This window comes from Dromiciops gliroides, chromosome 1 (genome assembly GCF_019393635.1).
Source record: "Dromiciops gliroides isolate mDroGli1 chromosome 1, mDroGli1.pri, whole genome shotgun sequence".
Classification (NCBI taxonomy): Eukaryota; Metazoa; Chordata; class Mammalia; order Microbiotheria; family Microbiotheriidae; genus Dromiciops; species Dromiciops gliroides.
Genome location: NC_057861.1, coordinates 557,816,720 through 557,841,130, shown reverse-complemented (window position 1 = coordinate 557,841,130; position 24,411 = coordinate 557,816,720). Strand labels below are relative to the sequence as shown.

At 35.4% G+C, this 24,411-nt stretch overlaps 1 protein-coding gene and 1 pseudogene across 1 annotated transcript; both read left to right on the top strand.

Annotated features, from left to right (window-relative positions):
• The first annotated feature begins 1,797 nt into the window (after positions 1 to 1,797).
• On the top strand, positions 1,798 to 5,989 carry LOC122751674 (annotated as a pseudogene).
• Positions 5,990 to 21,691: 15,702 nt separating this feature from the next.
• Positions 21,692 to 22,291, top strand: LOC122739724 (high affinity copper uptake protein 1-like). The gene has a single exon (XM_043981382.1). It carries the CDS (start codon positions 21,692 to 21,694, stop codon positions 22,289 to 22,291), a length of 600 nt encoding a protein of 199 aa, XP_043837317.1.
• The last annotated feature ends 2,120 nt before the right edge of the window (positions 22,292 to 24,411 follow it).

The window sequence follows — 24,411 nt, the reverse complement described above, 5'->3', positions numbered from 1 at the left end:
ACTCTTTCATCCAGTTATATTCACCTCCTAACTATTTCACAAACTAGACACTCTCTTTTTTCTGGACAATTTTTTTTTTTCCTGTCCCCCATGCCTGGAATGCTCTCTCTGTTCATCTTTTCCTTCCTCATCTCCAACAGCTGACCTACCTGGCTTCATTTACTTCCCAACAAAAACCTCACCTCACTTCTAGTGTTTTCTTTCTCTTAATTATTTCTTATTTATCCTTGTTTATGCATATTTATTTCATTATTTTCTCTCACCTGTTTGAGGTCAGTGCCTGTCTTTTGTCTTTTTTTGTATCCCCAGTATTTCTCACAGTGCCTGACATATAATAGGTGCAAAATAAATATTTATTAACTCACTAACTAAATGGGTTTTAAGGGAAGCCTGCACCAGGCCACTTCCAAAGAAGTTCATATTTGATTTTGGAACATAATAAGTCATACATAGGTCACTCCATGGTAAACAAGAAATAATTTATTTAACCATAGACTATTTGAGAAAGATATATAAAGAGGACAACTCTATTGGATTTAGCTGAGTAACACTTGCTTTGCTGAACTGCACATTTTTTTTCCATAGACCAAGCTTCAGCAAGTGAGCAAACTATTTGTGACTATTATGTATTCTGGCACTAAGGCAGTCTTGTCAACACCCTGATATTTAAGTCCACTGAGCCACCCAAGTTGGTTTCAATACATTTGATGGAAAAACAAGTCTAATTTAGCTCCCACCACAATAAAATATAACACATTACATAATCCATTGCTATATAAGGGTATAAAATTTGAATTCTGAGGAAAGAGGTCACTCTGGGACACTATGGTTTGAGAATAAAAATTTTAAGGGGAAGTCAAAGTAAACTAAATAATTATTCTAAATATCCATTTGTCTAGATGAGAAGAAAGTAAAATAGAGTAATTCTAGGGATTTTAATCATATATATCAATTTTAACATTTTAGAGAAATAATGATTAAAGTTTAAAAAAATTGACTAAATTAATTTACTCTAAGTAAAGAGAAAACATTGACCATTTTAAAAAGTACACTTTGCAAGATACTGTCTTAGTTGTTAATCAGCCCAATTTCAAACAACCTTTTAGAGGCATTTAAAATGAATCTCAATATAAACCCCACTTTGACAGAGGGCTTTTATGAAAACAAAAATCTTAATTTAATTGAAAACAATATAGAAAATAATGATTAAAAGATGCTAGTAAGACACAGAATGCTCTATAAATTTCCCTCAAATGACCCTGGAAAAATCTTGAACAGGCATGACACAAACACCACCTTTTAAAGTTAAATACAGTTAACCCACATTTAACTCAATTCAGCACTTATATATTAAGTGAATATATGCCAGGCACTATACTATAAGAAAAGGATACAAAATGAGGAGGAAACAAACAAACAAAAACAAGAAAAAGAGTAGTCCCTGCTTTTAAGAAGATTATATTCTTTTTTGTATATTCTTTTCTTTATTATCATAAAATATTTTATTATTTTACAGTTACATGTAAAGATAGTTTTCAACATTTGTTTTTATAAGATTTCTACTTCCAAATTTTTCTCCCTCCTTGTCTTCCCTCCCTCTTCCCAAGACAGAATGCAATCTGATATAGATTATATATGTACAATCACATTTAACATATTACTTCATTAATAATGTTGTAAAAGAAGAATCAGAATAAAATAGAAAAACTTCAAAAAATAAAAAAGGGGAGAGAGTATGGTTCAATCTGCATCCTGATCTACAGTAATTTCTTCTGGATGTTGATACGATTTTTCATCATGAGTCCTTTGGAATTGTCTCAGATCATTGCACTGGTTAGAAGAGCCAAATATATGAATTGATCATCGCACAATATCATTGACACTGTGTACAATCTTCTCCTGGTTCTGCTCATTTCACTCAGCATCAATTCATCTAATTCTTTCCAGGTTTTTCTGAAATCTGCCTGCTTATCATTTCTTACAGCACAATAGTGTTTCTTTACATTCACAATGTGTTTAACCATTCCCCAATTGATGGGCATCCCCTCAATTTCCAATTATTGGCCAGCACAAAAGAGCTAATATAAATAATTTTGTCATGTGGGTCCTTTTTAACTTTTTTTATGATCTCCTTGAGATATAGACCTAATAGTGGTATTGCTCGATCAAAGGTTATGCACAATTCTATAGCCCTTTGGGCATAGTTCCAAATTACTCTTCAGGATGGTTGGATCAGTTCACAACTGCATCAACAATACATTCATGTTCCAATTTTCCACAGCTTCTCCATTTATTATTTTCCATTTTTGTCATATTAGCCAATCTGATAGGTGTGAAGTGATACCTCAGAGTTGTTTTAATTTGCATTTCTCTAATCAATAGTGATTTAGAGCACATTTTCATATGGCAATAGATAGCTTTGATTTGAGCTTAGGTCCTCCTGAATCCAGAGCCGGTGCTTTATCCACTATGCCACCTAGCTGCCCCAAAGGATTCTGGTTCTTAATCCACTCTGCTATTCACTTCAATAATATGGGAGAGTTCATCTCATTCACATTCACAGTTATGATTACTAACTGTGTATTTCCCTCCATCTTATTTTCCCCTTTGTACTTTTTTCTTCTTTCACCGTATTACTCTTCACCAGTGTTTTGCTTCTGACCACTGCCTCCCTCAATCTTCTCTCCCTTTTCTTTCCCCTTCCCTGCCCTGAGCTCATATTCTTTATATCTAAGTAGAATTTATACTAACTAATCAAACCTAAAGTGTACTTTTAAACAATAGAAACATAAAACAAAAACATGTATAAGTAAAATTATGTTCTTTTCCTTTAACTTGAAAATCACTTTGATAATGTTTAAATGAATAGTTATTAACAAATTTATATTTTGATATTTCAGTGGTTTCATAATATCTCAAGTATTACCTTAAGTGGTATGTTAAGCTATACTATTTTTGCCTATGTAATCTAATCCTATATAATTTCCATATAGTACTTCCACTTTATGCTGGTGATTCTCCTATGTTTTTTATCTTTAAACATATTGTGAATATCCATAAAATAATTGGGTTTTCTGTTATCATTCCCTTTCCTTACATGACCAGTCCACTACCTCTTTTGATTATACATTTTCTGGATGATGGCTTCTGTACTACATCTTGAAAATGTGTTTGGCAATATCCTAGTTCTCTCCATTATATATATGTTCTTTACCCTTTAAGTTACATATAAATCTGATATACTATCATATTCTATCTATACAAAATCATATAAAATCCCAGTGAAAATATCCAATATGTTGCCTCTCATGTTGATATTAAGATGATATCCAATTTCTCATTAAATGAAAGAGTCATGACTTTGCTTATTATTAGCAATAATTTTGATTATCAGAAAAAATAAAGTGTAAAGCAGGAATATATACACTCATAGCATTATACACCAGTCTCTTGGAAAAAAGTATCCAAATGCAACAGTGATTGTGATTGCCTATAGGTTTTCTAGATTCTCTGTCTCTCTGTATCACTGTCTCTGTCACTCCCTGAAATTGTGTTTTTAGATGAAATTCCAAAATAATTCCAAAGTTTCTCAAAGTAATGCATGACCACACAAAGCTATCAGCCCAGCAAAATATCTAGGCTGAGCCACAGGAAAAAGTAAATGGATAAAGAAGGAATTATTCCCTATGAGTTGAAATTAGATGGGAACTCAGCCATTTGGTTTAATCCATATACTTATATATCTTGGACAATGACTGAAGAGGGACAATGAGGGCACAGAAGTTGACGGGAGAAAAGTGAGTATGAGTACATTTAGGAAAAAGACAGAGATTTCATTCATTAAAAGCCACTTATTCGCAAAACCAGAATGAAAGAAGCATCTTTTAATTATTTTTATAAACATATGAATATTGAAACATAGTCATTAGCCTTTATTTTCCTTTAATATTTCTATACTTAGGAATGCTAAAGAAGTCATTCATCAGCTTGCATGGTGGCCCAGGGAGGCTCATTTGGCCCTTAGGCTGGGTATACCTCAACACGCGGGAGAGAACATGGCGGAACCTGCACAGACCCAAGTCCAGGTTCCAACCCAAACCCAGATCCAGGTTCAGGCCCTGCAGTCACGGAGCCTGCAGCCTCTGGCTCCAGCTCAGGTCTGGCGCCAGAGCTGGGCTGTGACGCCAGCTGGGGGGGGGAGGGGGGAAATGATGCTGGGGCAGGGAGTGGGGCACCCAGAGCCAAGGAGGTGGGGGACTGCGAGTACCCCCTCACTGACCATGTGAACCACCTGGAGAAAGTGTCTGAGAATAAGATCAACAGGCTGCTGGGGGTGGGCCTGACATAGAGAATCTGTTTATGTCTGTGTACGAGGAAGAAGACTCAGGCATCAAGCAGGTTTACTTCTTTTCTGTTTTGTTTTTGAGGGGCAATGAGGGTTAAGTGACTTACCCAGGGTCACACAGCTAGTAAGTGTCAAGTGTCTGAAGCCAAGTTTGAACTCAGGTCCTCCTGAATCCAGGGCTGGTGCTTTACCCACTGAGCCGCCTAGCTGCTCCCTACAAATTGTTTATTTCTGTTTTGTTTTTGTTTTCAGGTTTACTTCTACCTCTTCAACCTTTTGAGAAAATGCATCCTACACATGACACATCTGGTAGTGGAGGGGTCACTGGGAAGCCCCCCTTTTAGAAGCCCAATTTTGAGCAGGGCTACTGAATTTAATGCAGTTTAAGTTCAGCCACCTGGCCCCAAGGGAGCAGCAGACAATTTTTGAGCTCTCAAAGATGTTCCTACTCTGCCTTAACCACTGTTACTCGCAGACAACTGCTGGGGAAATTATGAATTGAGAAGAACATACTGGTGCCTGAGAAGAGGACGCTTACCCTTACCCATTTCCCCAAGATCCTGTCCATGTTGGAGGAAGAGATCTATGGGGAAAATTCCCCCTTTGGGAATCAGGGTTCACCATGACTGCCCAGAGGGGCCACTGTTTGTTCTCCAGCCAGCCACTGTAAGTGCTGCAGCTGTACCAAGTGCCCCGTTATTCACCCAAAGCCTGGGTGGCGACAGCAGCAGCAACTCCCTTGGCCTGGACCCTGGAAGGGTAGAGCCCATGTCAGGGTTAAAGAGGAGACTTCCTGAGAACCTGACCCTGGAAGATGCAGAGCTGCTCCCAGTGATGAGGGGCATTCCCATGGAATCGGTCAGTGAGGTCATGTTGACTATTACCGACCCTGCAGCCATGCTTGGGCCTAAGACCACCTTACTCTCAGCCATCACAGCAGGAGATGAGACTGCTCTGCTAGAGGAGCATCCCGGAATCTCATCAAGTTCCATGTCATAGGAAATTCACTGGCACCAAAGGGCGTGTACTACTCTGGCTGGTTGGGCTGAAGAATGTTGTTTGTTTTTTTTTTTTGCCAAGTAGGGAAGCCCCCACTGGGCTCCCTGACTTTGGGGGCTCATCTAAAATTAGGGACCCCCAGTCTTTCTCAGTCTTTTCCCCTCAAACTTTAAGTTCTGGAGTCAGACTTCCCCTAGACCCTTCCTGCATCTCTTCTACCTGTGGGCAGGGGGGATATTCTTCCATGACTGTCTTGTAATTTCCCCCACTCCTAGTGTAGGTTCCTGCCTTAACCCCGACGCCTCTCCCCCTCCCAAACCACAGAGTCGTGTCTGCCTCAAGAAAAGGACGCCTTGTAGTCTAATGATTCTCAATCCCAATCCAAGTTCGAGGACCCTGCGGAGTGGGGCATCCCTCCTCCGCTGCAACTGGGGTCCCTCCTTGCTCCTTGATGACAAAGGGCTCACTGCTTGCCTTGGTGTGTCAAGGAGGTTAGGAAGGGGTGGGGCTATGACATTGTGGGTGCAGCTTGGATGTGGGCTGCCCAACCCCTTCTCTGCACTGTCCGCTCCAGCCATCATCAGTTCCCATGTACGGATTTGTTCCCCCTGCATTTGCCCCACATGGGGAACAATAAAGCTCTGAGGGAAGAAGGAGGAGGAGGAGGAGGAGGAGAAGGAGAAAAAGGAGAAGGAGAAGAAGCTTCTATTCCTCTTTTTCCCTTTGCACGAATTTTCAGTTATTGAATTCTCAAACATTTCCAACAAACTGTTCTTAAGATAACATGCTGAAGAGCGAAAGAGATTGTGGAAAGTAGTGGAAAGCAAGTGGGAATAATGCTTTTTGTTTCCTTTATATAAAATGACTGCTGTACTAAGATAAAGATTGAGCTAAACTTTGAAAAGGGAAATAATCTGGAAAGATTTCAGGAGTAAAATGTAAAATAGTGAAATATGTGTCAAGGACTATTGCATCATTAATAGACTCTTCCACCACATTCCTAAAAGGTTTAATTATTTCAAAATAATGGAGGTTCATTGCATTGTTTTGGTTTTATCAAACTCAGGGCATTTAGCCCAATTAGGTAGTGTAGGTATATTGGTATTTTGTGAAATATTTTATTTAAATATTAATCCACATCATGTAAGCATTACATTTTATTGATTATAATTTCTGATCATTTTCCTTTCCCTCCCTCTCTAGTTAAAATCTAAATAAAATCCTTTTAAAATACCAGCTTTTCAATTTTGTTTACATATTATTCTAGGAAGCTGATGAGTCTTACCCTATCTTTCTAGATCCTGAATCTGGCTTTCTTCATCAGCTATTTTTGATAGTACTTGTTTTATTCATTATTCCAATTTTACTGCCTTTTGACTGTTGGAATATTTATGTTGTCACAGAATCTTTAAGTTTTTTTTTCCTCTTCTCTTGTTTTACTTAGTTTATTATGTGTGTCTCCTATTTGAATAGCCCCCCTTTTCCATTCTTCATTCAAGTTTTTTTAATTAAAATCTCTAATTTGACTCTTACTTTTTTGTTTTTTTTTTAAATTAAGACTTCTAAACTCTTAAGAATTTGTAGCCATAGTCATTCTGTAGTTTCATTTTGGGAGTAGAGAAAGCATAGAGTATAATGGGTTAGAGGGCTAGACTTAGGTTTAAATTCTTCCTCAGATCTTGATTAAGTATATAATTATATGTCACTTAATCTCCATGATTATTTCCCTATCTTCTAAATAAGGGAGAGGGGGGTCAGAATAAATGGATTTTACTATGTTTTCCAGCTTTAACCTCATGGTTTTATTTTTCTTATCTGACATTTCTTCATTGTTTTAAATTAAAAAAAAATTATATCCTCTTTCTCTCTGCTATGGCTTTCACTTCCTTCCCTTTGGAAGTTTTCTTCTAGGGATATTTCCTCTTTCCCATTCTTTTAGTTGTGTTTTGGAGTTTATTTGGCACATTTCTAGCTGTTTTGGCACAGTGGAAAAAAGCTGGTTTTATAGACCATCTCTCACTCAGTCATCTTCCCAGAAGTCAGTGGTAGGTTTTTAAATGATGAAATAAATATATTGATGGACATACTAATTATTTTTAAACTAATGATTTCTTCAGGAGAATCTGAGGGTATGTGAAAATAATTCCCCCCACCCTCATAAGTAGATTTAAATATTGTTTCCATAATCCTTTTATGCAAATTGTTTATTTTAATGAATTTTAACATTTACTGACAATGATTTGGAGAATTATACCTCTTGAGCTTTGCACATAAACATGAAAAACATAGCTATACCAATAAACATGAAGAAACAGAAATATATATACACACACACACACTATGTAGACAACATGGAGTTTCTCTCTCTCTCTCTCTCTCTCTCTCTCTCTCTCCTTTCCTGCCTTCTTTTCCGGATCAGGAGAAGGTGAATGACTAGAGAATCAAGAATTAGTCATTAGCTATTCCTAATATGCATATCCCTTTCCCTTTTGTCCCTTTCTAAAGTTTCAGCTATTTTGTGCTCCCCATATCCCCCCATTACTAAGAACTGCACCTCTGGGAAATGACAATTTTCCACTTGAAGAGGTTTTATATCTATAAGACAGGGGGAATACATGAGGAATGGTTGTTGCCATTAAAGTATGTCCTCAGGATTATCAACTGCATTATGCAGTCATGAACTTCTCTATTAATATCATTTAACCTTTGGCAATATTAGTCTAGAGAGAATCTGATGAAGGATGGTACATTAACTTTCAGAAGTGATGGACTGTGATGTTCCTATTGGTGTATTAGATGGCATAGGCTGAACTTGAACAGTCTTTTAAAGGCATCAGCCTTTTTGACTGGAGTATTAGATTTACACATAAAAGGGTATTGCTGCGAACTCAACTGTATTCATTTTGTCCTTTTATACATTGCGAAGAATGTAATTGTCTTTAAAAAATATTTGGTAATGATATTCTCTCTAGTATCTGTGCCTTTACCTAAGCTGGGACCAAAGTCAATTACATACTTTCTCCTCATTGACATCTCTGATAACACCTACCTTCTTTCAAAGTTGATAGCTCCTACAACCTCCCTTAAATGAGGCTGTTCTTAATACTTCTTATAGTACAACTGCCAAAATTGCTTTGGATTTACTTCTTCTATATTTTGCATCTATGTGTTCTTTCATCCCCTCCCAATAGAATCTAATGCTACTTAGGGCAGAGGAGGATTGCTTTCTCTATCTGCAGCCCCAGAATCTAGCACAGTACCTGGCACTATGGGCCTAATAAGTATTTCGTAAATGAATGAATAGATAGGGACCACTTCAAGACCTTCTTTTGTTACTTTCTGTAGTGGGACAGATATTATATCCTGATATGAGCCAATTAAATCCAGACTTTTGACCCCTGATTAGGCCACATGGCATTGTAAGAAATTCAAGGTGCATGCAAAGCTTCAGATTATTCTTATATCACAGTTATCCAGAATAAGGATATAAGTAGGAATAAAAAGGGAATTCATTCTTTAGAAAAAACAGCCAGTAAAGTTTAAAAATAGTTAATGGTATGCTACCTCCTTCACTGATAGACTAACTGTGCTAATGCTAAAAACTACTTTTTGACTTGTGATACCTCTTCTACTTACCCTGACCCCCCCCCCAAAAATAAAGAAATAAAGAAAAACAGTGCTGAAAAATAAAACATTTCTTTGGATTTTATGGACTCTTTATTCCTATGTAGGTTGATGTTACTGCTTCTTTAGGAACATTTGCTTGCAGAAGTGGGAAACCTGTTGAATTATTCACATGCCATTCCATATCTTGTTTAATTGTATGCATGTATTCTTTATTCTTCATATTGTAGTTTAGTAATTTTTTTCTTTAATTTATTTTTGTCATGTGTCTTTTTGACTCAATCTCACAAAACCTAAGCCTTAAATTTGGCTTTTAATATTTGGTGTTGTTATCAGTATTTGTTTATGATAGTTGGTTGATAATTTGATTAAAAAAGGGTAGTATTATACTCAGTTTTGCTTGCTAGGTGATCCTTGATTTTATTCTTATCTTCCTGGTCCTTCAGAATATCATATTCTAAGCCCTCTGAACATTTTTAATCATAAAAGTATTTTAATATTTCCTTGTTACATGCAGTGATATTTTTCAAAATTTGTTTTATAAGATTTCTAGTTTCAACATTTTCAACCTCCCCAAGACAGAAAGCACTCTGATATAGGATATATATGTATGGACAATCACATTAAATATATTTCTACATTAATCATATTGTGAAAGAAGAATTGGAGCAAAAGGGAAAAATCTCAAAAAAGAAAACCAAAAAATAATAGAAATAGTATGTTTCAATCTGCATCTAGATTCCTTAGTTCTTATTTTCTGGATTTGGAGTACATTTTCTTTCATGAGTCCTGTGGAACTATCTAGGACAATTGTATTGCTGAGAACAGTCAAGTCTATCACAGTTGATCAAAACACAATGTTGTTGATACTGGATATAATGATCCCCTGGTTCTGCTCCTCTCACTCAGCATCAGTTCATGTAAGTCCTTCCCGGTTTTTCTGAAATCCTCTTGCTCATTGTTTCTTACAGAACAATAGTATTCTATTAAATTCATATACCACAACTTGTTCAGCCATTCACCAATTGATGGGTAGCCCCTTAATTTCCAATTCCTTGCCACCACATAAAGAGCAGCTATAAGTATTTTTGTACATGTGGTTCCTTTTCCCTTTTTTATTATCTCTTTGGGAAAAAGACCTAATACTGGTATGGCTGGGTCAAAGGGTATGTACAGATTTATAGCCTTTGGACATAATTCCAAATTGCTCTGCAGAATGGTTGGAACAGTTAACAACTCCACCAACAATGCATTAGTGTTCCAATTTTTCCACAGCTTCTCCAACATTGATTATTTGCCTTTTTTGTCATATTAGCCAATCTGATAGGTGTCACATGGTACCTCAGAGTTGTTTTAATTTGCATTTCTCTAATCAATAGTGTTTTGGAGCATTTTTTCATATTTGACTTCTTCATTGGAACACTACCTGTTCGTATCCTTTGAACTTTTCTCAATTGGGGAATGACTTGGATTTGTATGAATTTGTTTTAGTACCTAATATATTTTAAAAATGAGGCCTTTGGGGGGGGGGGGCGCAGCTACGGCCCTGGATTCAGGAGGACCTGATTTCAAATCCAGCCTCACACACTTGACATTTACTAGCTGTGTGACACTGGGCAAGTCACTTAACCCTCATTGCCCCACGAAGAAGAAGAAGAAGAAGAAGAAGAAGAAGAAGAAGAAGAAGAAGAAGAAGAAGAAGAAGAAGAAGAAGAAGAAGAAGAAGAAAAGAAATGAGGCCTTTAACAGAAATACTGGCTATAAAAATCATTTCATAGTGTTCTTCCTCCCTTCTAATTCTAGATACATTGCTTCTTTCTGTTTATACAAAACCTTTTTAATTTAATGTAATCAAAATCATCCATTTTGCATTTCATAATATTCTATATCTCTTGTTTGGTCATAAAATGTTCTTCTTCCCATAAATCTGAAAGGTATACTATTCCATACTCTCCTCATTTACCTATGGTATCACATTTTACATCTAAATCATGTATCCATTTTGACCTCATTTTAGTATAAGGTGTAAGATGTTGGTCTATGCCTAGTTGCTGCCATGCTCTCTTCCAGTTTTCCCAGCAATTTTTGTCAAATACTGAGTTTCTAGCCCAGAAGCTGGAGTCTTTGGGTTTATCAAAGACTATATTACTAAAGTCATTTATTATTGTGTCTCTTGTGGCTAACCTATTCCATTGATCATCCACTCTATTTCTTAGCCAGTATCAAATAGTTTTGATGACTGCCTCCTTAGAGTAAACCTTCAGATTTGGTATGACTAGGGCAACTTCCTGTGCATTTTTTTCAATAATCCCCTTGACATTCTTGACCTTTTGTACTTCCAGATGAATTTTGTTATTATTTTTCTAGCTCTATAAAATAATTTTAGGTAGTCTGATTGGTATGGCACAGAATAAGTAAATTACTTTAGGTGGAATTGTCATTTTATTATATTAGCTTGGGCTATCCATGAGCAATTGATATTTTTCGAAATATTTAGATCTGATCTTATTTGTGTGAAAAAAAATTTGTAATTGTGTTCATATATTTCCTGGGTTTGCCTTGGCAAGTAGACTCCCAAGTATTTTATGTTGTCTACTAATACTTGAAATGGAATTTCTATTTCTATCTCTTGCTGCTAGACTTTGTTGGTCATGTATATAAATCCTGATAATTTATGTGGATTTATTTTATATCCTGCAACTTTGCCAAAGTTGTTAATTGTTTCAAGTAGTTTTTTAGGTGACTATCTAGTACACCATCATATCATCTGCAAAGAGTGATAGTTTTGTTTCCTCTTTGCCTATTCTAATTCCTTTCATTCCTTTTTCTTCTCTGATTGCTAAAGCTAACATTTCTAGTACAATATTAAATAATAGAGGTGATAATGGACATCCTTGTTTCACCCCTGATCTTATTGGGAAGTCCTCTAATTTATCCCCATTACATAAAATGCTTGCTGATGGTTTTAGGTAGATACTGCTTATTATTTTAAGGAAAGCTCCACCTATTCCTATGCTCTCTAGTGTTTTTATTAGGAATAGGTGCTGTATTTTGTCAAAAGCTTTCTCTGAATCTATTGAGATAATCGTATAATTTTGTTTAGTTTTCTTATTGATATGGTTGATTATGTTGGTAGTTTTCCTAATGTTGAACCATAACTGCATTCCTGGTTTAAAACCCACCCAGTTGAGGCAGCTAGGTGGCACAGTAGATAGAGCACCAGCCCAGGAGTCAGGAATACCTGAGTTCAAATCTGGCCTCAGACACTTAACACTTATTAGCTGTGTGACCCGGGGCAAGTCACTTAACCCCAATTGCCTCAGTAAAAAAAACAAAAAAAAACCCCACCTAGTTATAGTGTATTATCCTGGTGATCACTTGCTGTAATCTCCTTGCTAATATCTTATTTAAGATTTTTGCATCAATATTCATTAGGGAAATTGTTCTATGATTTTCTTTGTCTTGGCTCTACCTGGATTTGTCATCAACAACCTATTTGTGTAATAAAAGGAATTTGATAGAACTGCTTCTTCACCTATTTTTCCAAATAATTTATATAGTATTGGTATTGTTTGTTCTTTAAATGTTTGGTAGAATTCACTTGTAAACTCATCTGGTCCAGGAGATTTTTTCTTAGGGAGTTCATTAATGGATTGTTCATTTTTTCTAATATGGACTTATTTAAGGATTTTATTTCCACTTCAGCTATCCTGGGCAATTTTTGTTTTTATAAATATTTATCCATTTTATTTAGATTGTCAAATTTATTGGCATACAGTTGGGCAAAATAGTTCCTAATTATTGCTTTAATTTCCACTTCATTGTTGCTGAAATCAACACTAATATTGATACTGGTCATTTGGTTTTCTTTTTTTTAATCAAATTAAGCAAAAGTTTATTTTATTGTTGTTGTTTTGTTCATAAAATCAGTTTTTAGTTTTATTGACTAATTCTATTGTTTTCTTGCTTTAAATTTCATTAATTTCTCCTTTGATTTTCAGGATTTTGAATTTATTATTTAATTGTTATTTAATGTTGTTTTTCAGTACTTGATTCTTGGCTGCAATCCAAGCTGCTTTGCCTTCTGGAATATGGTATTCCAGGCCTTGTAATAGTTTAATGTAAAATCTGCCAGGTCTTATGTGGCTCCATGATATTGAAATTGATTCTTTCTGGCTGCTTGGAGTATTTTCTTCCACACCAGATAATTATGGAATTTGGCTACAATATTCCTTGGAGTTTTTCTTTTGTGGTCTCTTTCATGAAGTGATTGGTGGATTCTTTCAATGATGATTTTATCCTCTTATTCTATAACATCAGGGCAGTTCTCTTAGATAATTTCCTAGAATATGGTGTCTAGACTCTTTTTCTAATCATGGCTTTCAGGCAGTCCTGTAATTCTCAAATTGTCTCTCCTGGATCTATTTTCCAGGTCAGTTGTCTTTCCCATGAGGTATTTCACATTTTCTTCTTTTTTTTTCATTCTTTTGATTATGTTTGACTGATTCCTGGTGTCTCATGGAGTCCTTAGTTTCCAACTGTCCAATTCGAATTTTTAAGGCATTATTTTCAACAGTAATCTTTTGAACCTCCTTTTCTATTTGGCCAAATTAATTTTTAAGGAATTAAGTTCTTCAGTCAATTTTTGTGGTTTCTTTTCCAAGCTGTTGATTATTTTTTCATAATTTTCTTGTGTTGCTTTCATTTCTCTCCCCATTTCTCTCAGTTGATTTTTAAAATCCTTTTTGAGTTTTTACAAGATGGCTTTTTGGTCTTGAGACCAATTCATCTTCCCTCTTGAGGCTTCACATGTAGGCAATTTGAAAGTATTGTACTCAAATGTGATTGTGTTTAGCTCTTCCCTGTCAACACAGAAGCTCTCAATGGTAAGAGCCCATCTTGGCTCTGCTCCCACATGCAAGTCTTATAATATCAGTTTCCTACTCATCAAGCTCCATTGCCTTCCTATTGCCTTCAGGAGCAGATGAAAAATGTTCTATTTGTCATTAAAAACCCTTCATATGGGGCAGCTCGGTGGCGCAGTGGATAGAGCACCAGCCCTGGAGTCAGGAGGATCTGAGTTCAAATCCGACCTCAGACACTTACCAGCTGTGTGACCCTAGGCAAGTCACTTCACCCCAATTGCCTCACTAAAAAAAAAAAACAAAAAAAAACAAAAAAAACCCTTCATATACTAGTTCTCACCCACATTTTCCGCACACTTGCTCCTTGCTCTCTGACATGTAATCTTTGTACCAATGACACTGGCCTCCTGGCTGTTCCTTGAATGAGATGCTCCATTTCTTGTTTCTGAGCATTTTCTTTGGTTGTTCCACATGCCTCAAATGTTTGCCCTCTTTCTCTCAGACTAATCACCTCCCTAACTACCTTTAAGTCAAATTAAAATCCCTTCTTCTCTATGTAGCCTTCCCCCTCTAACTTTAAGTGCTTTTCTTTTTAAATTATTCATTTGTCCTGTACGTAGCTTGCTTTGTGTGTGTATGCATATATGTCTGTATGTCTGTATGTGTATGTTTGTGTATATATATCAATATATACATATCACATATATCTATCCAAATCTATCTATCTATCTATCTATCTATCTATCTATCTATCTATCTATCTATCTATCTATCTAATTGTCTCCTTAATTTGAATGGAACTCATTGAGGGCAAGGATTGTCTTTTCCTTCTTTTTGTGTCTCTAGTGCTTATCACAGAGCCTGGAATATAGAAGGGATTTAATTTTAGTTTGTCACTAAAATAACTAAATTAAAATAGACATGTCTAAAAATGAATATATTAACAAATTTGCATGTAGGTATCCATGTATATACACAGTTGTGGATATATCTGTAATACAGATAGATAAGTAGATAGATAAATGATAGGTAGATAGATAGATGGATGGATGGATGGATGATTAGATGGATGGATAGATAGGACAGACATGAGGGATGGAATTTAAATATTCCAGTCTTGGCTGAAGAGTCATAAAGTAGATGCATTAATTTACCATGAAAACTGCATTCTATTTTTGATAAAAATTTGCTTTGCTATCAAAATTAATGGGTATATTACCTGACTCCTGGGTTTCTCAGGTTGAAAATTTAAAGAGTGATTTTAGAAATTCAAATAGGATTAGTACATGATTTTACTATTCTTTATGAAGAATTATGCTCAGATCTTCAGATAAAACTTTTGTTAGTTTTGTGGACCTCTGGGCACTCCCTGATTTGCTCTTTTGTATTAACTTCAAAGGAGCCAAATTAGTGCTGCTGAGTATATAGACAGGGTCAAATTATGGGTAGGGAGAACTATTTTTCAACTGATAATGTATGTGATAAATGATGAGTTGGGTGGTTTCACAAAGTATATAAAAGTGTTAGAGGGCTATATCTGAAAAAATATGCTAGCAGTATAGTAATTTTAATTTCTTTATATTTCATTTTCTAATTCCACAAAAGTCCTTCTCTGGTTTCATCTATGTAGGTTCTAAGATGACCCTTGGGGCATATATATATATATATATATATATATATATATATATATATATATATATATATATATGTGTGTGTGTGTGTGTGTGTGTGTGTGTACACAAATATCTATCTATCTATATACAAATATCTATATATACATCTATATATACACAAATATCTATATCTATATCTATATCTATATCTATCTATATATATACATATATATATATATATCCCATCCATCTATCTATCTATCTATCTATTGCCTAAGTAAATGATGAATGCCTAACCTGATGAAATATTATGTCATTATGTCTCAAATCCCAGGAGTTAATAGAAAAAGAGGCTCACCACTAGTAAGTGAATGTTAAGTATGAACATCAGGAAACACAAAAACCCCACAGATTTGCTTTCAATATTGTGTTCTTCAGTTTTTCCCAAGATTGTGACAGAGTAATGAAAAAGAGAATGCTGAGAATAATACACTTTTCAGATCATACATAAACATTAATCTAATTTTTGGTCATTTAAATACAAAATCTTTGTTCAATAGACAGACTCAATATACTTAAAGATGAATTGAATCACATGAATATTGATATTCTCCCTGTAAATGAAGCCAAAAGAGATAGGAAGTTGTTGCTAAATTAATGGACAGTTCACAGGTTTTCCTTGGAGAGGAAATGAAGGAAATGCTGGAAGTGGTTTAATAATGTGTCCAAAGGTAATAAGAATATGAATTTCACAGAATAGCTTGTCATCTTACTTTGCAGTATTTATCTTAACTATATGCAATAAGACTATTAATAATGAGGATTGAAACAGGCTGGAGTGGGATTCTTGGAGGAGTTAAATGGATCTCTCCAAATTAAATATATGTACTAATACCCAGTGATTTTAATAAAAAATCAGCAAAAGGAAAATGGTGGAAAAATATATCAGACACTATGACTCAATGTTAGGAAACATAAGAGTCTAAAGGGCCCAAATATATACATACATTTCCTGCATGTACCATGAAGACAAGAATAGAAATGGAAGATGTGAAAGTGCTGAATAAGATCAGAAAAATAAAAATGACTATACCTTGATAGAATACCAAGTTAAAATATTTGAACAATTTATGAATCATCTCTTTAAAAAAATATCTCTCTTCTTACTCTTGCACATTAACCACTTTGGCTTACTGCCCTATCCCCATTGAGATCATAGGAAAATAAAACTCCTAACAAACATGATTAATCAATCAAAACAAATTTCCACATTGGTCCTATCCAAAAAACAAAAACATCAAAACAGAAACAAACATGCAAACCAAAAAAACAAAAAAGAAAAACCCAAAACAACAACAACAACAAAACCTTTCTCATTCTGCTTTCTTAGTCCGTCATCTTTCTATCAGGAGATCATGTTTCATCATTACATTTGTGGATTACCACTTGGTGATTAACCTTTTAAAAATTCTGCATTATAGTATTGCATCACTTTATTTATTTATTATTTATTTATTTATTTATTATTATTTATCATAATTTGTTCATAAATTCCTCAATTATTGATAGTCGGAATATAATTTTTTGACATCTCAACAAAGGCAATTATTTTTGCATATTCATAGAATTTATTTTTCTTAGAAGTCATACCTTCCTCTAATTTCCCCTCTCCATTGTTGCTTTTTGCCCCCATTTCCCTGTTGAGTCAAATATATTTCTGTGCCCAACTGTCAGTGTGTTTGCACTTTCTATTTTTGGCCACTTCAGAGGAGGGTGATATTCAAGTGTTAGCCATTCCCAACACCCTCTCCTCTTTTTTGTATAGATGTCTACTTGTACCCCAGATCATGTGAGATAATATTGACTAACCTTTCTTTCTCTTTCCCTTTCTAGAGCATTCTTCCCTTTTCTTTCCATTCTTTTCTTACAGAACCACTTCCAGACTTGTCTAAGTGGGACTCCTTCAATGAACTCTGATGAAAATAGGGTTCAGGGGGGATACATGTTTTTCCCTATTTTTGAATGTAAGCACTTTATCCCTTTGTAATTCCTTAATTCTTGTTATTTTTTTTTTAAACGTGTTCATATTGTTCTTCACTTCTGTGTTTGAGCTTCAAAGTTTCTATGCATCCCTGGAAGTCCTATTTCATTAAAGACCATTTTTTTCCATTATGTAGCATTATACTCAGTCTTAGTAAGTTGTTATTGGTCAGTAAGTTATTATCGGCAAACTGATATGATTTCCCCTCTAGAATAAATTCCAAGTTGTCTGCTTCTTTATATTAGCTGCCATATTGTGTGTGATTCTGGCTGTGACTCCTTGGTACCTGAATTATTTCTTACTGCTTGCAATATTTTTTCTGTGACTTAGAAGTTCTGGATTTTGCCTACCATCTCCTTGGAAATTTTCATTTGGGGTTCTCCTTTAGGAGGTTGGAAGTGGATTCATTTTATTTTAACTTCACCCTGTGGTTGTAATAAACTGGGACAGTTTTAAGATTTCATAAAATATGATGTCAAGTTTCTTTTTATTGTTGTTTTTTTTTAAATAAAAGTATTTTATTATTTTCCAGTTACATGTAAGGATAGTTTTCAACATTTGCTTTTATGGTTTTTAAAAAATAATTCAATGATTCTTAATTATTTTTCTCATTGATCTGTTTTCCACATCAGTTGTTTTTTGCTATGATACAACTGATATTTTATTCTATTTTTCAGCTGTTTGACTTTAGTTAATATTTTGTTTTGCTTCATGGAGTTTTAATATAATCTTCATGGCTTTTATTTGTTCATTATACTTTTCAAGGAATTCATTACATGGGCAAAGTTTTGAGCTTCACACCAAAATGGTAAATCTCTTTTCAGTTCTTTCTTCCATAGTTCTCATTTCTTTTCCATTTTTTTCTTTATCAAGGTTTTTTTATCTTATTTATAAAAATTTATTTTGACTCATTTTTAAAGACCTTTGATTCATTTCTTCCAGAAATTCTAATTGAGTTTGTGCCTGAGCTGCATTTTTCTTTTAAGCGTCCTTATGGGTATTTGGGAGTCTTTGTCCTTTTGGGGGCACTTTTCTTTGTAGTGTCCCTGCCACCATAATAGCTTCTTTTTTTGTTCATTCTTCCAGCCTACTTTTTGACTTTGAAATTGATGTTAGTGTTGGACTCTGCCAGGGTGGGTCCTACTGCTGTTTTCTTTGAGTATTAACTGTTTTGTTGTTCCAGGAATACTGATACAGTCTGGGAACCTGCAAGCTTTCAATGCTCCCCAAATTGTGTGATCCAAAGAAAAGTTTGTTGCCCCACCATGACCACTACTGATCAGGGCAAGTTCCTAATATGGGTTGCAAGTATAGATTTCTACTGGATTCTATCCCTATCAGCTAGCTGGAAATCTCTATTGGTCCAGAGTGAGAGAATTGTACACTCCTCTTTTGGGGCAGATTCCTACCCTATCCATTCCTCTACTTGATTGGGTAGATGATAGGAATGATTTCCTGCTGTGTGCCTGGTGGCTGAGCCACATCTTTGCTGCTGCTGGTGGCTCTTGAACTTCCTTATTCCTTGGTTCACTGCTTAGAGCATTTCAACTAAGGAATATAGCTCCTTTCTTAATCCACCCTGAATCTGTGACTAGAAACTAGGTAGTGGGCAACAAATCTGCCTGCTGGAACCTATCTCTCTTGTAGTGTCCTGGTATGGATCTGAGCGGGGCCTAGGTATATGACTGGAAGCTATACTTATGCTGGTGTAATACTCTTGTGGGTGCTATAGTGTTGCCCATTTCATAATTCTGACCCTACACATATTCAGTGTCAACAGACCTCTTTGTTCTGTTGCCTATACTGACCTGTCTTCAATAGCTCACTGTAAATTGTTCTACATTTCCCAATCAGGAGTTGATAAAGGGCCTTTCTGGATATATTTGGAGGAATTTGTGGGGGAAGAGTTCAATACATTATCAGTCTTCTATCTGGGCATGTTCCAATCAGCTTTTTTCCCCTGTCAGATGATTTTCTTATTTAAAAAAAATATCAAAATCTATTACAAATTATAAGAAAGTTCAAAGATAAGCAGATATGACATCACACATCTTACATTTATATACAATGATTATCTTTAAATGAATGAATTTTCCCTACCATCTCCCATTTCCTACATCTTGTCTGGTTTGGGACTTTTGCTTATTAGTTCCTTTTTCTTTCTAGTTACTTAATTTCCCTCCTCTTTTTTTCCCCTCTCAGCTAAATAGTGAAGTGGAACCCTACTTTTTCTCCTTTCCCTTCAACTTGTTGCCACAGGAGTCTAATTGTTCTTATCCTGGGGTAGAAGGAATAGTGTCTAAGCCCCAAAACCCCACAGATTATACTTTTTGTAGGTTTTTTATAGTGATATCTCCTCCTAACACTGAAACACTATTTCCTCCTTTCTTTCTAGAATTTTCAATTCATCTCTTTGCCTCTCCACTCATTCTTCCAATAGGTTTTCTTCTTCTTGGGAGACTATAGGAATTATTTTCCTTTCATTGTAAACCTTAATTAGATACATCACATATCCCCTTTGACTCCCTTACCCCATTCCCTATTTTACATGCTTTACCATTCTGTTTTTAATCACACACACACACACATACATAGAACAAAAAAAAAAAACAAACATTGATTAACTTGTGTGTTGAGTATTGTGAGATTTAGTCCATTCAGTCTATGAGATTTCAGGCCTTTTTTCTATCATTATTTCTATTTAATTTCTGCTTTCACACTTGTTTCCTTTTGGGCAGTTAAAAGTAAATTTCATAATCATCTTTATATTGTTATATTGTTGAGGTAGTTCTTCTTGGTTGTGGTATTTTTTTATCTTTTTAAAAAATTTGTTACCTGGGGTTTTGAGGAGAAAATACTTTCTTCAGGTTCATTTTTCTTTCTAGGAATTTTTCAGTAATTAATTTTCTTTTTATATTAAAATGCTATTTTCACTAAAATGTTATTTTTCACAATTCCATGTAAAAACAATTTTAAAATTCATTTTCAAAATTTTTGAGTTCCAAATTCCCTGCTTCCCTGCCCTCACCCCCCTTTGAGAAGTAAAAAAAGAGATGAGATTATACATGAGCAATTAGGCAAAATATATTTCCATATTAGCTATGTTGCAAAAGAAAACACATACCATAAAGTACATCCAAGAAAAATGTTTTGTTTTGTTTTGGTTTTTTGTTTTTGTTATTTAAGTATGCTTCAATCTGCCTTCAAACTCTATCAGTCCTTTCTCTGGAAGTAGAATGAATTTTTCATCATAATTCTTTTGGGTTTTTCTTTCATCACTGTATTGCTAAAAATAGCTAAGTCATTCTTAAAAGATCATCATACAATGTTGTTACTGGATACAATGTTCTTTTGGTTCTGCTCATTTCATTTTGCATCAGTTTATGTAAGTCTTTTCAGGTTTGTTCCCCCCCAAAAAAATATCCCCTTTGTCATTTCATATAACACCATAATATTCTATCATAATCAAAGTCATAATCACAACTTCTTTAATCATTCCCCAATTGATGGACCTATCCTCTATTTCCAAATCTTTGCCACAACAAAAAAGTTCCTAGAAATATATGCATAGGTCATTCTCTCTCTCTCTCTCTTTTTCTCTCTCTCTCTGGGATACAGATCTAGTAGTAATATTGCTGGGTCAAAGGATATGCACAGATTTATCACATTTTTTGCCATACTTGCAAATTGGTCTTCAAAATGATTGGACTAATTCACAACTCCAACCACAGGGCATTAATGTACTTATTTTTTTCATTCCCTCCAGAATTTGTAATTTTCCTTTTCTGTTATTAACCTGTCTGATATTACTGTGTTTAAATCTGGCCTCAGACACTTCTTAGTTGTATGACCCTGAGCAAGACATTTAACCCTGTTTGCTGTTTGCCTCAGTTACCTTATCTGTTAAATTAGCTGGAGAAGAAAATAGCAAACCATTACTGGGCCTTTGAAAAAAAAAAAAGCCCAGTGTCTTGGTTCTTGCTTTTGGCTTGCTCCTGGCTCTCTTGGCTGGTGCTTGGCATGGGTTCTTGGCTTGGCCCTTCCTCTTAAGACAGCATAGATATGTGGTATCTATAGCCATAGCAATTAATCTCTAAAAAAAGATTTAGCCTAATAATTTTTTTTAAACATTGTTGGTGACCACATACGGTATTCTGAAACCTGAAACTTCTGATTTTTGACCTTCAATCAATCTTCTGGTAAGATGAACCATGAACACCATCATGGAATGAGCCATATGGATGAAAATAGCAATATGGCCCCCTACCATGAATCATCTACAAGCTGTCATGGTGAGGGAGAAGGAGACATGATGCCCAGGGTGCCCATGTTGCCCATTATGCCCATGATGCCCATGATGCCTATGACCTTCTATTTTGGATATGAGTATGTGGAAGTGCTGTTTTCTGGATTAGTGATCAATATACCTGGGGAAATGGCTGGGGCATTTGTGGCTATTTTTTTGTTAGCCATGTTCTATGAAGGCCTCAAGATAGCCCGGGAGATCTTGCTGCATAAGTCCCAGGTCAGTATTCATCAGAACTCCGTGCCAGTCCCAGGACCAAATGGAACCATGCTTACGGAAACACATAACAAAACTGAACAACAGATGCTGAGTTTCCCTCACCTTCTGCAGACAATGCTGCTTGTCATCCAGGTGGTCTTCAGCTACATCCTTATGCTTATCTTTATGACCTACAATGCATACCTCTGCATCGCAGTAGTGGCAGGAGCTGGAACAGGATACTTTCTCTTCAGCTGGAAGAAGGCAGTGGTAGTGGACATAACAGAACACTGCCATTAATGCCAGACTCTAGAATGTGGGAAGTAGCTGGAGACTGGGTGCTGATTTTTAAGTCCTCCCTTTTTCCCTCCATGACCCCCTGCCTCCCAACACTTGCAAATCAAGGAGGTTTGCCTACTAACCTCCAAGCTGGATGGTGCCCTCCCCAGAATTGCTGATTTCTGCTATTAGGCTGAGATCCTCAGTTCTCCTAATAAAAGTAGCCTTTTGTTGTAATGAAAAAAATAAAAAACCCAAATGGTGTCATGAAGAGTTGGACATGACTCAACAACAATGATTTTTGCTTTGGTTTTGTCTGAGTTCCCTTAATATCCTTCATTTTTTTCAGCTGAAATTTTGCTATAGTACTTTATTTAACTTTATGTGTATATATTTCTGTATCAAGTGTGTCTCTTATAAACAGCATATTGTTAAATTCTAGTTTCTAATACACTCTGGTACATGATTCCATTTTTGTGAATAAGATCATCTCATTTACATTCGCAATTATAATTACTTAGAAAGCCATTTCCTCCATCCTATTTTATTCTGTTTCTCATTTTCTCTATTTTTCCCCTGTTCCTCCTGAGAAGTCTATTTCACTGCCTCCCTTAATCCCAGCTCCTTTCTATCCCTCCTTCTCATATCCCTTTCTTATCCTACTTCCCTGTTGGGTAAGATATAATTCTATTCCTAACTGAGTATGTGTGTGTTTATGTGTGCTTATGTATGTATACATATGTGTGTTCTTCCCTAATTGAATGAGTTCAGATGAGAGTAAGGTTCAAACATTATCTGCCACCCTTCCCCCACCTCCTTTCCCCCTCCAATATAAAATATCTTTCTTACATGTCTTTCATATCATATAATTTTCCCTATTCTTCCTCTTCCGTCCCTCTTCTTCTAGTGTATTCCTCTTTATTTATTTTTAGATCATTCCAACATGGTCAACTCACTTCCATGTTTTCTTTCTATATGGACTCCTTTTAGATGCCATAAAAGTAGCATATAGAAAGTTACATATATCATTTTCCATATAAAAATATAGATATTTTAACATTATTGATTCTCCATCATGTTTACCTGTATATGCTTCTCTTTAGTTTTGTGTTGCAGTGTCAGATTTTTTATTCAGTTCTGATTTTTTCATCAGGAGAGCTTGAAAATATTCTATTTCACAAAATATCCATTTCCATCCAAAGATTGCACTCTAGTTTCTTGGAAAGGTTATTCTTGTTTGTAGTCATAGTTCCTTTGTCTTCTAGAATTTTATATCCTAGCTGCTAAATTGTGTGTGATTCTGACTGTAGTTCCACAATATTTGAATTGTGTTTTTCTGGTTGCTTTGCAAAATTTTCTCCTTGATCTGGGAACTACAGAATTGGGCTGTAATATTCCTGCAGGTTTTCATTTTGGGATCTCTTTCAGGTGATGACTCTCTGTATCTGAGATAACAGAATATTTTTTTCCTTAATAATTTCTTGACATACAATGCCTAGGCTTTTAAAAATATATATTATTATGGTTTTCAGACCATTCAACAATTCTTAAATTATCTCTCCTCTATCTGTTTTCTAAGTCAGTTGTATTTTCTGATGAAATATTATACATTTTCCGGGGCAGCTAGGTGACACAGCAGATAAAGCACTGACCCTGGTGCTTTTGAACTCAGGAGGACCTGAGTTCAAATTCAGCCTCAGATGCTTGACACTTACTAGCTGTGTGTCCCTGGGCAAGTCACTTAACCCCATTTGCCTCACCAAAAAAAAGAAATATTATACATTTTCTTCTATTTTTCATAATTTTAAATTTTTCAATGTTCCATGGAATTTGGCTATAATATTCCTGGGGGTTTTCATTTTGGGATCTCTTTCAGGAAGTGACTCTCTGGAACTAAGAAAACAGAGCAATTTTTTCCTTAATAATGAGTAATTATTTTCTTCAGTGAGCTTTTGTACCCTTTTTTTCCCTTTGGCTATTTATGCTTTTTTTTTTTTGTCTTGTCTTGTTTTTTTGTTTTGTGGGGCAATGAGGGTTAAGTGACTTGCCCAGGGTCACACAGTTAGTGTCAAGTGTCTGAGGCTGGATTTGAATTCAGGTCCTCCTGAATCCAAGGTCAGTGCTTTATCCACTGCGCCACC